The sequence below is a fragment of the Periophthalmus magnuspinnatus genome, chromosome 3 (genome assembly GCF_009829125.3).
Source record: "Periophthalmus magnuspinnatus isolate fPerMag1 chromosome 3, fPerMag1.2.pri, whole genome shotgun sequence".
NCBI lineage: Eukaryota > Metazoa > Chordata > Actinopteri > Gobiiformes > Gobiidae > Periophthalmus > Periophthalmus magnuspinnatus.
The window spans coordinates 35,395,220-35,411,837 of NC_047128.1; the positions used below are offsets into that span (position 1 = coordinate 35,395,220).

General features: G+C 39.7%; 2 protein-coding genes across 2 annotated transcripts; one reads left to right on the forward strand and one right to left on the reverse strand.

Annotated features, from left to right (window-relative positions):
* The first annotated feature begins 552 nt into the window (after positions 1-552).
* Positions 553-4,167, forward strand: cmtm3 (CKLF-like MARVEL transmembrane domain containing 3). The gene is made up of 5 exons (XM_033988663.2): positions 553-866; positions 2,872-3,027; positions 3,095-3,190; positions 3,273-3,387; positions 3,567-4,167. The coding sequence occupies exons 1-5, from the start codon at positions 744-746 to the stop codon at positions 3,599-3,601; spliced, it is 525 nt and encodes a 174-aa protein (XP_033844554.1). The 5' UTR covers positions 553-743; the 3' UTR covers positions 3,602-4,167.
* A 59-nt stretch (positions 4,168-4,226) lies between these two features.
* On the reverse strand, positions 4,227-16,231 carry cmtm4 (CKLF-like MARVEL transmembrane domain containing 4). The gene is made up of 4 exons (XM_033986762.2): positions 15,585-16,231; positions 11,108-11,284; positions 6,652-6,750; positions 4,227-5,715 (listed from the first exon to the last, which is right to left on the reverse strand). Exons 1-4 carry the CDS (start codon positions 15,768-15,770, stop codon positions 5,551-5,553), a joined length of 627 nt encoding a protein of 208 aa, XP_033842653.1. The 5' UTR covers positions 15,771-16,231; the 3' UTR covers positions 4,227-5,550.
* Positions 16,232-16,618: the final 387 nt, after the last annotated feature.

Here is a 16,618-nt window from a genome sequence, read left to right on the forward strand (position 1 = left end):
TAAAAACAACAAACTGTCAACAACCTCAAAGAAGCAGCGACTCCCAAAATAAACTGAATAATAAGAGTTTAACATGTGCAGCTTGTTTGTGTTAAAGGTTTAGTCCTGTTTTCCCCACAGTGAAGATCCCCCACATAAAGACGATCTGTGCACATAAGAGGAATATTTCAGGTTAGACTCTGGTGTAAATGGAGCAGTGGAGTTTACAGCAGCTCTCACTCTGTCTCACTCTCACTGTACGTCTCACTCTCACTGTATGTCTCACTCTCACTGTAATAATCTGTGCACATAAGATGAATATTTCAGGTTAGACTCTGGTGTAAATGGAGCAGTGGACTTTACAGCGGCTCTGGACTGACTTTGACTCTGAGGGACCCGCCTCGTTCAACATCTGCAGAGAAAACTGTTCCATCTCTGTCAAACACAAGCTGTTTGCAGTAAATGTTTTCATATCCAATAATAAAACTCTTTGTTTCTTTGCCCTCTGCGCTCATGAGCTGCATATTTGAGTGCAGTAGTTCCTCATTGTGCTCCTGCAGCTGCGGGCATCACATTTCACATCTGGAGAGCGCAGATGTTGCGCTTTTGGGAGCTTGCGTTTCCGCGCTGTCATTATTTCCGTTTCCAACTCTGTGAAGACGAAGTGCACGCCCCCGCCCCTGTGTCTTTAGCCCCAAACACTGTTAGAGCTCTCCGGGCTTTTAGACTCTGCACTAAACTGTTAGAGACAGTTGTTTGGGACCATGGGGGACATCGAGGCTCCCGGATCCAGCGCCTCTCCCTCGGGCCTGGGGGTTCTTATGGCACTTCTTCCGAGCAAAGAGTTTTCCACGTCCAAGAAAGGCATGCTGCTCATTGGAGAAGTGGTAAGCATCAGGAAAACACGCTTCTATCTCTGTTCAGACTTAAATGAAAGCAGCCACACAACTTTTCTCACTTTAGTTGAGTTCCTGTTCCACACTTTTATGTTCAAAGTGGAGAGGAACTTTGTTTAAAATGCATTAAAAAAAAGTCTTAACCTACTTGTTCACTTGGGGAAACGTGGGCTTAACTTGTCCTACTTTCCTGCTGCAGCCTCTTGAGTGTCAGTTAAATGCAGTTGAGTTTATGTTGTAATTGTTTTATAGACTTTGTGACCTCTCCAGCCTGTTATTTGGTGTCATGTGACTCTAATACCATGTCCCATCCTTGTCTCTGAGCCATCGCCTGCAGCACAGTCTGACCGAGTTCACAGGAAACAACCTTTTTAACTCACACAAAAGTCACAAAGTCAAACCCTGTATCTGCTGACATTTGAATGCAGAAGTGTTACCCTTGTGCTTATAGGTCACAGGGCACATGTGGCTCAGTTTTGATGCATCTCTGACACTTTTAGAGTAAAAGTATCGCTGTATAAATTGTTGGAACATACCAGTGTTTTACATCAAGCCTCAGGAATGCAGAGCCGACTAACAGACAGCATCTTTGTTTGACATAATTCACTAACTGAGGAGTTTGTGACAGTAACTGTGCTTAGATTCAGTCTGGTCCAGCGCCTTTTCTGTAACTTTTCAGTGTTTCATGCAACGTTCTAAAACTGTAAGACTAATAATTACTTGTATGGACATAACATTCCAGGATATGAAACTTATTCCGTGTTTTTTATGTTAGTACATGTTCGTAATAGGGTCGTGCATTGGTCCTATTGCATTTTCTGTTCTTGATTTGAGTAAGCTCAGTTTGTATTGGTCATTTCACTCTGAGCTCTACAGTGAAAAGTTGGAAGTGAGAAAAGGACCGGTGGCTGTTCTTAGCTGCATTAGTCAGACACACATCCTGCTGAGGCTGCATTATCGTTCACAGTTTGTTGGACCACCGTGTCGCTCTCTTTAGGATGCACAGTCTAAACACAAGATAAGACGTGCATTATCACCAGGAATGTGCTGAAGAATAATATGGTGTAGTTCCTAAAACAGTTTTCTAATAATAACTGTCTTTTTTTATGGAGAAAACAGTGTGGTAAATGTGCTCCAAGTGTGCGTCTCCCCCGGTGGCATGAAATTACAACTAAAAAATCAAACTTCTGACTGCAGTGTGTCGTGTTTTTCACTGTGGAACGTGTATTTTTGGAGTGATTTCATCTTAAAAGGGAAAAAAATGATCCCACCTGGCTCTGGGATGTTTAGTGTCTTTCAGTATCAGCGTCACTTTTGATCCTGAATTTGGAAGGATCAGAAAAAGTTCCAGCGTTTTGAGTTCAAAGAGAGAGGGAGGTGTTTGCCTCAGGCTCCAGAATGAATGAGTCAAACAAAGACAAGATGGCTGCACTTAGAGCTCTGTCTGTCTGGATTTGTGGACTTATCCCTGGACTTTATATTTACTGTTACTGCTGATATTCTAATACACTTTTAAAGGATTACTCCACAGTCGTACCGCGTCATGTGGAGGCGTAAGACAAACGTGGAGACCTTTTTGTCAACATTATCTGTAGCAGCTGTTTGTCTTTACAGGAAATGGGCCCAAAGCCACAGCACAGCAGCCTGGCAGCTTCAGGGAACATCAGAACAACACACTTTTATTCATCAAGTTGATTATAAACTTTGCCACTGGCTTTTCACAAAGTCTAACAATTGAACAGGCAGCGCAAATAAACAGTTTTAATCCCACGGTGAGATGATAAAAGTGTGCAAAAGTGTTTAAGATCAGATTCAGGGCACAGTCAGACGTTGTGTAGTTCTGCGTTCTGCTCATTCAGTCGAGCTTATAATTATTTACCAACTGTTTGTTCCTCGTTAAAATAGACGTATGTCCTTAGATGTTTCATGAGTGGACAGTACGAGTCTCGGTGCTGTGAGGACATGAGTTTAATCTGATGTTTGTCTTGTTTTCCAGGCCCTGTCCTTCATAGATTTCATTTGCTTCGCTGCGTCTGCGGCGTCTGCCTTTGTCACAGTTCCTCTGATTGAATTCTTGGGGGCGCTCTTCATGCTCTTCGCTTACTCCTCCAAATTCAACGAGAGGTTTAAAGGATTCCTCTGGCCTCTAATGGTGGGTTTGATGCTTTTAGTTTCTTTGTTCGTGTTTTAAAAATATTAATTTCATACATTTTTTGTAGGATTTCCTGAGGTGTGTGACAGCGTCCATTATTTATTTCATCGTGTCTATAATGGCCATATCTAATTATCGAGGCGGCTCCTCCAAAGCTGCAGGGGTAAAGAAGAAGAACATCAGTGGAATTATACTTATTATTATATTATTATTATTGCCAAACTCATCAAGTCTCATTTTTGCAGGTTTTTGGGTTCATTGCCACCATTATTTTTGCTTTAGATTTTTACAAAGTTTTTATTGAACTGGCGGAGTTCCTCAAACAAGGAGGAGAATCACAGGAAGAGGCGACGCAAGAAGGTGAGTTTTTTTAATATTTAAAAGCTGAATGTCATGTGTTTCTTGGCAAATGGCAGAAACAGCCAGGCCTGATTTGTAAAACAAGCTCATGTTTCCCTTCACATCCAGCAGCAAGACAATCATTTATAACTTTGAATTATTTTATCTCCTCTATATTTGTTGTATTTGTTACTTTTCAGATAAATATTCAGAGTCAGATGATGATTCTGACTGAAGTCGCACGTCCTCAAAAACCACGACCCCCAAAAGCAGGAGTTTAACGTCAAAATGTCACATAATGAGACTCTTTGTCTGTTACAGCCTGGACTCAAATTATGTCCTTGGTCTTTGGTCTTTTTGTAACAGTCCATTTCAAACTTATTGAAAATGTGAAAAGCAGCAGGCTCGACCTTTGCCTGGTGCAAACTGTGATTTCCACAGAGGATCTGTGTTACAAATGTGTGGCTGAAAATAAGGTACTTTTCATCTTTAAAAGTGATTGTTATAGTAATGGGAGTCACAGATTTAGGGTTGGCTGGTTACAACCTGTTTTATTTTCACTTTTTGTATCTTGTTTCATGCTCTGCCTTTGACAGTGTCTCTTATGTTTGCGACAGTTAAAATAATGTCACATTTTTATTTTGAACACAAGTATAAACAGCATGTGAATGTTTTACTAACCTGTGCATTTGTACCTGTTTGATTAACCTTCACTTTTTACTTTCACTGTTCCTGACGCCGCACTGACTGAAAACTGCAGAATCTGTATTTGTTTGGAAACTGTGAGCTGTGAGACGCCGGGTTTGATTGTTTTGTTTTTGTCTTGTGAGAAAAGATAGAATAAAAAAAAAAAACATTATAGAATGTTGAAATGGATTTATTCCAGACGACACTTTATAAACCAAACCTCATTGAAAATATCCTAAATGAAGGACTGGAGCCTTCATCATCAGAGTCTTCATCATCAGAGTCTTCATCATCAGAGTCTTTGCTGTAAATTACACTGAATCAGTTGATCTCTTCATTGTAGCTCAAAATAGTTTTAGATTGAGTTGATTTGTGGCAGTTTATTTTACATTCAGACACTTTTAACACAAAGTGATTGTCCATTCAGCAACTTTTGGTCACGTCAAACTAAGACAGTGTCAGTGATTCTATTTGTGTGATGTTTAAAAAAGAACAAACCACCTCCACATTCAACAGCCACAGAAGAGAAGAGACTGACACAACCGTTCAAGTTCACACCAGCAGGTGGCGCTGTAGAGTCATATTTTTGGCCTGAGGGGGCTGGTTATACACAGACTCAAGAGCAAAGAAAAACATTAAATATAAAGTTACAAATTAAATATTGATGGTGGAAGATATGATTCACTATTAATAAAACAGAACACACTGTGTCTAAAATCATCAAACTTTTACACAAACTGAAGTCAAACTTTGACATTAACACAGAACGAAGCAAATGTGAGAGGTTTGGACTGAGAATGTTCACATTTGAGTTTAAGGCACAATAGTAATCAAAAAGTTTAGACTTGAAATACTCAGTTTCATAGAGTTAAATAGAGGCCTGTGGTCGGCGATGATTGTTTTTCTGTTCAAAATTTCATAAATTAATTCAATTTTTGGTCCTTAGGAAACAACACACATATTTTTAGTGTTCTGTCATTTGGAAAGTCTTGAACCCTGTGTAAAACTGATCTCAAAAGCTGTTAAACGTCACATGGCAAAAGAGAATAAAAGAAAAACTGCAGTAAAATCAAATCTTCAAAAATCATAAAAAAGTGTCCACAGTGAACCTCGGACTGGGATAAAACACAAAGGCTCGTATCATTCTCTGACACAGTCTAAATGTTTGTGGTCTCCTCAGTTTGGTCCAGTCCACGAGCGGAGCTTCTCCAACACAAAATCAAATAAAGTACTTGTACTATGATGTGATTCACAGTGAGTTCAATCCACCAGGGGGCAGTCTTTCATCGGCTCAACTGAAACAACAGTGCTGCTTTTAGAGGCGAGGTCATTCATTCTTCAACATCTCCAACCATGACACACTGAGAGCCTGCCCAGCCCCGGAGCGTGATCACAGATGATCACAGATGACGTGTTCACGTGTCGGGCCGTGTGTGTCGTCGCCAGCTGCCAGAAGAGTTTGGGGACTTCCATTTTTATTATTATTAAACCGTCGCTTTACGCAAGATCCGGCCTGGCCTCCATCTCTCCTCTGGATGCAGTGCGAGCTCTCATGTACTCGCTGCCCTGTGCTCCGCCCTGACTGTTGTTGCCACGGCGCCACCTGCGGACGGCGAGGAAGGTGTTGACCGCATAGACAAATGTGACCAGGAAGCCGAAGAACTGAAACACACAGAGGAGAGCGGGGTTAAGTTTACATCACACACTTTAATTATAAGATCGACCTAAACAACTGAGGATGACAACAGCAGAAAATTATGATTATTCAAGTCGGAATATAGAAAAATAAATAATAATCGTGATCATTTTAGAGGCAAATATCAATAGACCTCAATCCAATCTACCCAATCTCCAAACTAAGCCAAGTATAGACAGTTTTTTTTTGTTTTTTTGTCAGTTTATGTCATATTTTTAAAGTTTATCAGAAATTTTTATTTCATTAGACCAGAGACATAATAGAAAAATGGTTAAAAAAATGTGATATTCCCCCAAAACAACGTGTTAACATGTTTTATAAGTTTCCTCTTTGTTTAAAAAAGTAATAATAATAATAATAATAATAATAATAATAATAATAATAATAATAATAATAATAATAATAATAATAATGCATAATACTCTTTAAACAATGTCACTGCTTTTTGGTGGCATCAATAATCGTGTAACGCTAAAACAAAAATATATATTGTACATGTACTGCACTGTGGCAGTAACAAAATAATCCCAGAAATGAAACTATGAACTTTAAATGAAACACGTGCAAGTAAATATCTATAGAAAGAAAGAAAACTTACCTTTTTACCTTGGCCTACAGATAAACACCGGCTATTGTTTTATTGCTTTTACACTAATTGTCTTCTGTTTTTAATGTTAACTGTCTTCTGTTTTAATGTCTTTTTTGCACTGTAGCACTTTGAGATTTGTTGTTCAAATGTAAAGTGCGTTATAAATAAAATGTATTATTATTATTATTATTATTATTAGAAAAGGTTCTCCACTAGTGCAAAAAAAAAAAAAAAAGCTACAGACAAACATTGCACCAAAAGTATCAGTGTCCATGTCTCATTTAACAGTAAATGTTGTGTGTTTAATACTCACTGTGGCTGCGATCTCTGCTCCTGTGCTGTGATTGACGATGGCCAACACCAGAGAACAAAGGAAGAAAAAGATGGTACTGGCAGCCGTGTTCGCCAGGTCCTAAAAGAGAACGAGAAATAAGTTTGGTAAAATGTGGAGGACACAGCTGAAAAAAACAAACAAAACAAACAAACTCTGACGTCTACGGCCTGTTTCCTGAAATAAAATGAAGCAGAAGTGACAAAATATCATTGAACATTTAGGTTTACTTATTAGAGTAAATCTATACTGAACTGTAATGTGTTCTAATGACACTGTGACCTGTGTAATCACAATCATAATCGATAAACTGGATCATATTGACGGACTTAATTGTTAGATATGGTGTGAAATTGTTGCAGTTTTCTCAGTTTGGTGAAAAGTGGAGCTGATAAAACAGAAATAAGTTCATTTACATCCACCATGACGTCATTTACAGCAACAGTGCAGTCTTTATTTGGCTTTTTCAACATGATTATAGTGTAAAAAAAACGAAACAAACGACTTTTACACCACTAGAGAGCAGTGTCCCAGGTCAAACAAACTCTTCAGAGCTCGTGCTGTTGGTCAGGTCTGTCTGCTTTTTGTATAAAACAGGTGACACAGAGATTTGTCGTTAAAACTGTGCCGCTCGGTTTGAAACGGGGCAGCTATAAAAGGGAGGAAGGGTCCGTAATAAAGAGCTCAGCATGACCGGGGTTAGTGCCTCGTGACCGCAGCCCTGATGGTAATAAACACAGACATGACCTCTCATATGACACTTTCAACAATGGGGATTATAATAGTTTCCCTAAAGCCAATATAAAAGCGCGCATTAATGAGTTGTGAGATTAATTATGTAATTAAAACGCTGCAGCTTTGATTCATTTTTAATCTGAAAACCACATTCTCAGTTTGTGTTTTTGCTCACGTTGAACAGAGGTGAATTAAAGTGATCAGGGAGAAGTGTAACGAGTTGACAAAACATTAAACACTTGTTACAAACCAATGTCCACGCTAATCCTAATCCAAACGTGTAATCCTGACTCCGCCCACAGCGATTTGGATGAGTACTCCGCAAACACAATGCAACCCTGTCTGTCCGGACTAACTCGTTTAACAGGAACCCGGTCGGTGCGTTCACAATCCAGTGTCCTGTGCTGTGGAGCAGAAATAATCTATACAGCCCCACTCTGCATTTTACTTCACATTCCACGATTTAACCAGAGCAGCAGGCCGGAAAACCACAAATAATACACACAAAACCGGGGAAATCAGTGGGTTTTGGGCGCTTTTGTTATTCTTACATTTTTCTCGCTACCTGCAAAAACAATTAAGGTCTGATTTTAAACCCAAGGCAAAACATTTCAGAACATTCTGCTGAAAAAAGGTTTGGTTTGTCTGAGAAAAGGACGAGGATAAACTGCAGCAAGAGGAGTGTTTGTCTTTGAAATAACCATATCTATGTCTAATATGCATTTAAGCACAGTTTATAAAGCAAATTAATAAAAAAAATAAACAGTTTGGGATAATCCTCTGTGCCTTTGGTCGTCTTGGGCGGTAAACGTGAGCGATCCAAACCCAGGACAGTTTTATTGGACAGAACTCACGCTTAAGTAAACACACGAGTGAAGTGGTTTGAAGTGATGAGAGATTTACGGCAGGTGCAAAGACTCTGTGTCATGTTCACATCAGTTATACTTTCACAGAATGTTCACATTTATACTCTTAACCCCTCTCAAGCATTTCAGCTCCAGACTCTGCTTTAACTTCATTTAATGTGTCGCTCAATCGTCGCGCCAAGTGAACCCAAATTCTTAAGAATCCATTTAAAGAGTAAAGTTATCTAATCTAATTTCCTTGTGTGCGTGACTCATTGGGGCTAGAATGTGGCACAACCATCTGTGAACTGAACTGTACGGGTCAAGAATCTTATTTCATCTGCAGCTTTTACATGTGTTAAAAAAGATCAATACTGCTGTTTATCAATTATCTGCACAAACCTGAATAAAAGATGGTCGTACAGAGTTACAGCAGGACCCAAACATGTTTATCCACAGGTAATAAATAAAGAATAAGTCGGATTTTATTATAGATGAGAAGTGGTGTGAAGCAGGGAAGATGAATTAAGGGTGACTGAGGATTCACGAAATCTCCCGGTGAAAATACAAAAGTCGTGGAGTGACTGGAGCAGCTTTGAAACGGACAAAAATACAGAGGGATCATCACAAGAGCCGTGGATATTTTACACAAATTCACCACAAATTGAACTTAATATACAAAAAACAAACAAAGTCGTCACCTGGATTTAACTGAGCAAATAGGTCCGAGTCTATAGGTACGAGTCAGGTCTAGGTTCAGCAGAATGAGGTCAGCTGACACTTGAATAAACTGAATGACCAGGTTATTCTATCAGGGGATTTTTGGGCATATTCTAAGACGACAATGTCAGGATTCATCAGGCTCAAACTGTGACAGAGGATCAGGAGCGTTTGACTCATTTGATAAAACAGTTTTACGTCGTAAGTTTGGACACACTTTTTCCTTTACGGTTCTTTATTTTCATGATTATTTAAACTGTAGATTCTCACTGAAGGCATCAAACCTCTAAGTAGACACATATGGAACAGAGTTAACATAAACGCAACTCAAAATAACTTCAAACTTCTTTTAGATTTTAGATTTTTTAAAAAGCCACCCTGTGTTTTGGTCACTGCTTTACACTCTTGGCATTTCTTGACCCTGAAATGGCACAAAGTCAATTCAGTTTATCTTTATTCTAGACTCGTGGTTCATTTTTAAAACAGACAAACACAGTGACAATACAAAAAACAGTAACATTTACGTTTTAAAAAGACAAATACACAGTGTGTCTGAAGCGTATCGCACTGAGTCTTACACTGTCTGGACAAAAAATTAAGTCTCCACCTGGATTTGACTAAACAAACAGGTCGTCTCCTGCAGTTGGTCCAGTCGAGGTTCAGCAGAGTGAGGTCAGCTGACACCTGAATATACTGAATGACCAGGTTATTCCATCAGTGGATTTTTGGGCATATTCTAAGACGACAATGTCAGGATTCAACAGGCTCAAACTGTGACAGAGGATCAGGAGCAGAGACGTCATTTTCACACACACAGAGTCCAGACCTTAACCCCAGTGAGAATCTTTGTGCTGGAGAAGCTTTGAGCAGCGTCAGACTCGACCATCATCAATGAAACAGGTGAAAAATTAATGCAACAACTGGATGGAAATAAATCTGTGACGTTGCAGAAGCGAAATCGAAAGAATACTAAAGCTGCAACAACCAAATATTAGAGCGTGAGACCTTTTTTTTTTGGGCTGGGCAGTGTTTATAACAAGCTAAAGGGTCCAACATCTGCTGGTTTGTGTATAATGTTCCACAGTAAAACATTAAACGTATCGATCAATGAAGACGCGCAGATGAGGTCAACAAACTCGCAGTAAGAATGTACAATTTTGAAGTATTTTGCGCGATAAAAACAGCTGTAATGACTTAAATCTGCAAAGTGACACTGTTTTCCTGAAGTAGAAAACATCTTACGTTACAATTACCACCATGAGCTTTTAAATCTGTGGATTATAAACTATCTACACAGTTCATTCTGCAGCAGTAGTGTGGGGATCTTCTTTATATTGTAGCATTGATTCAGCAGTTTAGATTTGGACGTTCGCCTTGACATCCACTGGGTTTTTAAGTACAGTAATCTGTGTGGTCTCTGGAAATTTAGTTTAATGGTATTTTCCACTGTTTCTGCAGCCGGTTTACTGTGAGTATTTCAGTAGCACACGCCATCATGCGCATGTAGGCAAATCAAGGCCAGTCTGCGCCAGAGATCACCCACTCGCTCATTTGCTTCCAGCTGACAATGCAGATCCTACACACAATGAGATGGAAGCCTCCCAACGAGTCTCAGCCATGAGTTATTATGTTCTACAATGAAGCTAAAGCAGAGCCATCAGCTTCTGGCAAAGTGTAAAAAAAAACAACAACACTCTCGATAGTGGATGATGTTTCCTATAATGACTTCATCAAAAGCATCACCGTCAAAGCCAAGAAAAACACGCCAACGCTGGACAACGAGCGATGCAGAATGGTCGTCAACGCGGCGTAGCATCGCAAAACGAAAAGAACAAGCAGGAAAGGGGATGTAGAAAACAAGAAGCAGTGACATTGGTGCGTTAATGCAAAGATTACAGACAAATATTACGAGAGAAAAGCACAACACGGCCCTGGACCTGCTTTATAATCCATCCTGCAACTGTTAAAACTTGAAATAACTTAATAATTTTGTGCGAATATAAAAGAAACTACTGCAATTACGTTCTTTTCTACACAAAGTTTCATATCTCGGTGTTGAAATCTGCACTGACTAACAAGACTTTTCCCCCGTACCAAAGTTTGAAAGTGAAATCTGGCGACGAAAGCGTTGAACTTACTGTGAGATTCCAGTTGATTTGGGGCACCTTGGTGTGTAAATTGAGGCAGAAGATGAAGAGAAGGACCCCAGTCACTACAAACGCTGTGCAGCTCACGAACTCAAAGAAGTAGATGCCTCCGCAGGGGGAGCACCTCATTATGGTCTCTATACAGATGAAGCCAATCAGGGACAGAACCTGCGCGACAAATATGGAAACATCAGTGAAAAGGAATAAACTGGGACTGCTGCTGTTTAATGGTGTAAAGATGAGGATACTTCAGTGTTTTTTGGACTCGATAACGACAATCAGACAAAATAAATGTGTTAAATAGTGAGTTTTAAATGTTTTTTTTGAGGTTTAAGCATCAGATAAATGTGAAAAGACTCAGAATTACCCAAAAACATGCAGAAAAATCACTTACGTCAGTGCTTTCTGCAGCATTTTGACACCACGTTTGTATATTATTAATGATTTCCTATGAGTTAAACGGAGCCATGTTGAATTTCACTGATTCTTGGCCTTGTGCGTAAAAGGCTTTTTTGGGTCGAGTCACATCTAAAGTTTATTTTGTCTGTTTCTCCAGAGTCTCGATGATAAAGTGAGATTCCTACGGTCGCCCTGTGAGTGGATCTCATGAGCGGAATTCTTGGCTATTCTGAGATTTTGTCTAACTCGACCAACGAGCACCAAAAAAAGAAAAGATTTAAGAAGATTTGACTCTGTAGATTTTTAAATACTGTGATTCTCTTTTTAGAATTAGGACAGTGCGCTATTATTTTTGTTTATATAGAATCAAACTAGTTAATCTAAACAACTAAAATAAGTAAGTACGTCTTCCAAATTTACTGCAACTATGAAACTTAAGTAAAAGTATTAAAGTACCCATAAGAAAATGTACTTAAAGAGTAAAAAGTAACAGTATTTCGTGTAGTTTTTGAGTCGTATAAAGCTTCAAATGTGGTGATTTTGATAAAGATTTGAGTCAAATTTTGTTCAACAGAAACAAATTGATAGTTTTTTACGACATATTTTCATTTTCTTTATATTTTTGTTTGTTTAAATAATGAATTTGTTCAAAAATAAACCCTCAGATGTTTCCGCAGGTCTTAAACAATAATAAAAATACTTAATAATACCATAAGTACTCACTTACTTTTCAGTCTAGTTACAAATGCGTCGAGTAGAAAGTACAGATAAATGTATTTAAGTAAAGTACAAATACCTACAGTGCAGTACTTTACTACTTTTACTTTGTTACCTTCCACCACTGATTATATGCAGTAGTTGTTTTTTTTGTTTTTTATTTTACTGCATTGTTTTTGCAGATTATGTTTTCAGTCATTTATTTCATCTCTTTCAGGTTCTAGAGTCTTCAAAGTGTCACTTCTTAAACACTGGATAAATAAACACAAATATGAAATAAAAGGCAGAAGCTGAATATAACAATAAACAAACATGTAAATCTTCGACTGTACTATTGTTGTTTGTGGAAGACACTTAAAATATCGTTTATTTTGTGTCTTTTCTTTTACTAAAGACCAAATCTCCAGCCACATGGTCTGATTTTATTGGAATCTCCAGTTTAACAGCTCGAATGTAACACGAACGACACTGAAACGGCTACACCCAGTCGTGAGGAGGGTCTCTGGGCTGATGTCATGTCTGTTGAACAAATCATTCCCCAAAATCCCTGAAGCTGAAGTGAAAATCTCACAGGAGGATCAAGATACACACGAACCAACTCATCTGGTCAATCAGGAGGTTTTATGACCTGCTCTTCACTGTGGCACATCAGACTGAAACAAACATGTTTCTGTGGCACATCAGACTGAAACAAACATGTTTCTGTGGCACATCAGACTGAAACAAACATGTTTCTGTGGCACATGAGAATGAAACAAACATGTTTCTGTGGCACATGAGACTGAAACAAACACGTTTCCCGTTCTCATCTAGAGGCAGTCTGAAGCTTCCTCTTTCATTGTCCTGAACTTGGATCTGCTCCTTCAGTACCATCTGTCTCTGCGAAGAAACGGGGCGAGAAAAGCCTCGTGAAAAGATTAAGCCACCGCAATATGGTCCACACTGAAACGGAGCACATGTACAAGAGAAACACACTGAAACACACTGACTGTAATGAAACACTTATAGCGCAGATAGAAACACACTGACTGAAACAGAGCACGTGTACAAGAGGTAGAAGCACACTGAAACATACTGAAACACACTAAAACACACTGACTGTAATGGAGCACATGTACAGAAATAGAAACAGATAGAAAAAAATAGAAAAATAGAAACGCACTGAAACTGTACTGAAACACATGCACTGGAGATAGAAACACACTGAAGTGGTGGTTCCAGGTCAAAGGAGCATTAATTAGGATTAATGTGTGTGGAGAACACACACTTCTCTGCTGTGTGTTGTTCTTGTGATTTAAAGGTAAATAAATGACCTAAATAAAGATTTAATCAGACGTAAAGTTACATTTATGAACCTCATTACACCAGATTTTCATCCCAGAGTCAAATAAATATTAAAAAGTGCATGAATATAAAGCAGGGCAGCGAAATGAACCACAATTAAAAGGTTCTAATCAGCAAATTTCAAAGGCTGTAATTATTTAGGCCAATAAATACTGTGTGTGTATGTGGTTTTATTATGTGAACCATTAAAACCCCGTCATCCTGGAGTTTAGCTCTGTACAAACTCATATTTTAGCCTTTCCTTTTATAATAATGTCCCTGGAGATTAAATGTGCTCTGAAAACTGTCACTCAAACACAAATCTCAAACCTAAAAACATGATATTTTTTCAGAAATGGCTCACTCCTCGTATAAACTCAGGTTATATTGATATTACGCAGATGGACAGTTGGATTTCCGTTGGGCTTTGTTGACTCAATCATCAGTGAGACAAAGGATAAGTGGTGGCCGACGCAGACACGCCTTTCTCAAGTTTCAGTTTCCTGGTCCTGACGTTTCTCTGACCTCTAACCTGACATTACAGCAATAATTTGAATTTACTGTGTTATTTCTTTAAACCAAACACTGCAGCTTGTTTTTTTCCCTTAAATTAAATGCACTAAGTTGTGGTGTTGGATTATATTTGGCCAAAAAACGAAACAAAACATTTTATTTTAATGCACTAAAGGTTGTGTGAATGACAGAGCGAGGTCACGCACGGCCAAAGTGACTTTATTAAAGCAAATATGACTCGAGTGGAGAGATACTGTGTAATAAACATTTCCTCTGGCAAAGTCATAAGGAAATACAAACAGAGCTAAAGGGAAGTGGAGGTTTTACAGATGGACACGGGGAAGTGATGATATACGATCAGTCTGGTGGAACAGGTGGACGTCTGTGCTCATTTAGGACTTTTCTGTTTTCCTCTGGAGCAAATAACACTTTGACTTTAACGGTGTGGCCAAAAAACGCAGTATCTCCACCATTTTATCCAAAACTTTATACTTAAAACTGCTTAATAACAACTTTTCATTGGTAAAACATCAAAAATACTAATGTTACGTCTGGATTTCAATGTGAATTTTGACTTAGGAACATTTTTCTGTGAGAGATAACACAGAAAAAGTGATACACAAACGATTCAGACGATTAAATATTTAGTTTTGCAGATAAAAATATAACCCGCTGACACACTGAGGCGATAGTTCAACGTTTTAGTTCAACGTTTAGGTCGAACAACAGGTGTCTTTCGATGCAAACTTCTCACACGTCTTATAGAAAGGTAAACATCTGTGCAGCAGCGAGAAGGAGGTCGTTTTGCATAGTCTGCATTTTTCTCTTTTTTGTGCTCCTCCAGTCTCTGCTGCTTATTCTACCCACACTGTGCTTGGACATAATTGCTAGTTTCCGTAGATGCATGGGTTTTCCGGTTGTTGATCCACTGTGTAGTCTGGATCTTTTGGCCAAATAACAAAACTGGTAAAGAATTTGTTTTCTGGTGAACGGCAGATTGAGATCCTAAGTTTTATGCAGAGTCTGTGTGTGTAAGAGCAACATCGAGACAAGAAATAACCTACTGATTTAAATTATAATCTCAGAAAATCATATAAAATAAAGAAAATGCATCACCATCTCATAACTGAATCTGTCTGGAGATGTTTAGCTTTTGGTTAATCGATAAAAACAGAGCCTTACACTGAGACTATGTGGTGTGTGGAGTTTATAATGAACACAACATTAACAACACAACATGGCAATGGAAAACTTCAACTTAATGAAATATTAACTTTTATATGATGCCACTGGCCAAACAATGACCAGGCTGCACTGCACAACACATGGATCTTTCACAACAGGAGGCACTACCGTGACTTGCAGAGATGGTGTAACATGAAACACCCTGCATGTTTGGGTTTTGCATGTTTGGTTTTGCAGGATTCATTCATTGTGTGAGTCTAAACATGAGGGAATAGTAAAGCCTGTTGGAGTACAAGTCTGTAGGTTATTTGCACCGCGATAAGAAACTTACCACTTCGACCACCTTCAGGAGCCCGAAGTAGGACTTGAGGTAGTCCATGTCAAACCTCAGTCCCCAGAACATGCTGCGTGAGTGCACGGGCTCTGTGGTGGGCTGGTACGGGCTGCTGGCTCCAGAGATCATGGAAGTGTTGGAGGCCTCTCCGTCAAACGCGTCTCCCTCCTCTGTGCTCCTCATGATGGCTCTGGGCAGTGCCTCCACCGAGTTTAGGACGCAGAGGCAAAGCTCCCGGATAGAGGACAGTGGAGTCTAAGGGACAGAGAGCACAGGCTGTCCCATGGATGAGATCTACTGAAGCGGGCCACTTTTCAGAGGTGCGCTTTAACAGAGCGGCGTCCTCCTCTGTGCGTCCTGCTCTGTGCGTCCTCCTCTGTGCGTCCTCCTCTGTGCGTCCTCCTCTGTGCGTCCTGCTCTGTGCGTCCTCCTCTGTGCGTCCTGCTCTGTGCGTCCTGCTCTGTGCGTCCTCCTCCGCTGGAATACCGGGTCTTTCTAGAACAGTCCCTCTTGTGGAGTCGCTTGTTATCGCTCCACGACCGAGAACCGCCGAGAGACAGGACGCTGTTTCCAAACTGCACAGTCCTGGTCTCCTGTGGCGGAGGCGGAGCGTGCGCCGCGTTTCTCTCTTTATGATGCGGACTGGAGCCTCGACAGGACTCGAGAGGACGGAGCTTGTCTCCGCCCCTCCTCAAAGGGCACATTCTTGTGTAAGGATGTGAGCCAGTTTTAAGCATTCCCAACCAGGCTGCAAAAGGAACCAGACCCGAGCCAGACCCAGACCCAGACCCAGTCCAGACCCGCGCTGACAGGACGGATGTGCAGTTTTCTTCAGTCTTTTATCCGCGCAGTTTAGGCCAAATATTTCACAGCTCCTTGTTCAATACAAATGTGCAGACTGTAATGTGCAGTTACATGGTCATAGTTTATCTCAATGCATTTCTTAAGATCTACACAAACTGAGGATCTTCTGCTCTTGTTTGTGGAGAACACTGTTGATCATTAGGGTTTATTACAGAGCAGAAGTCTGT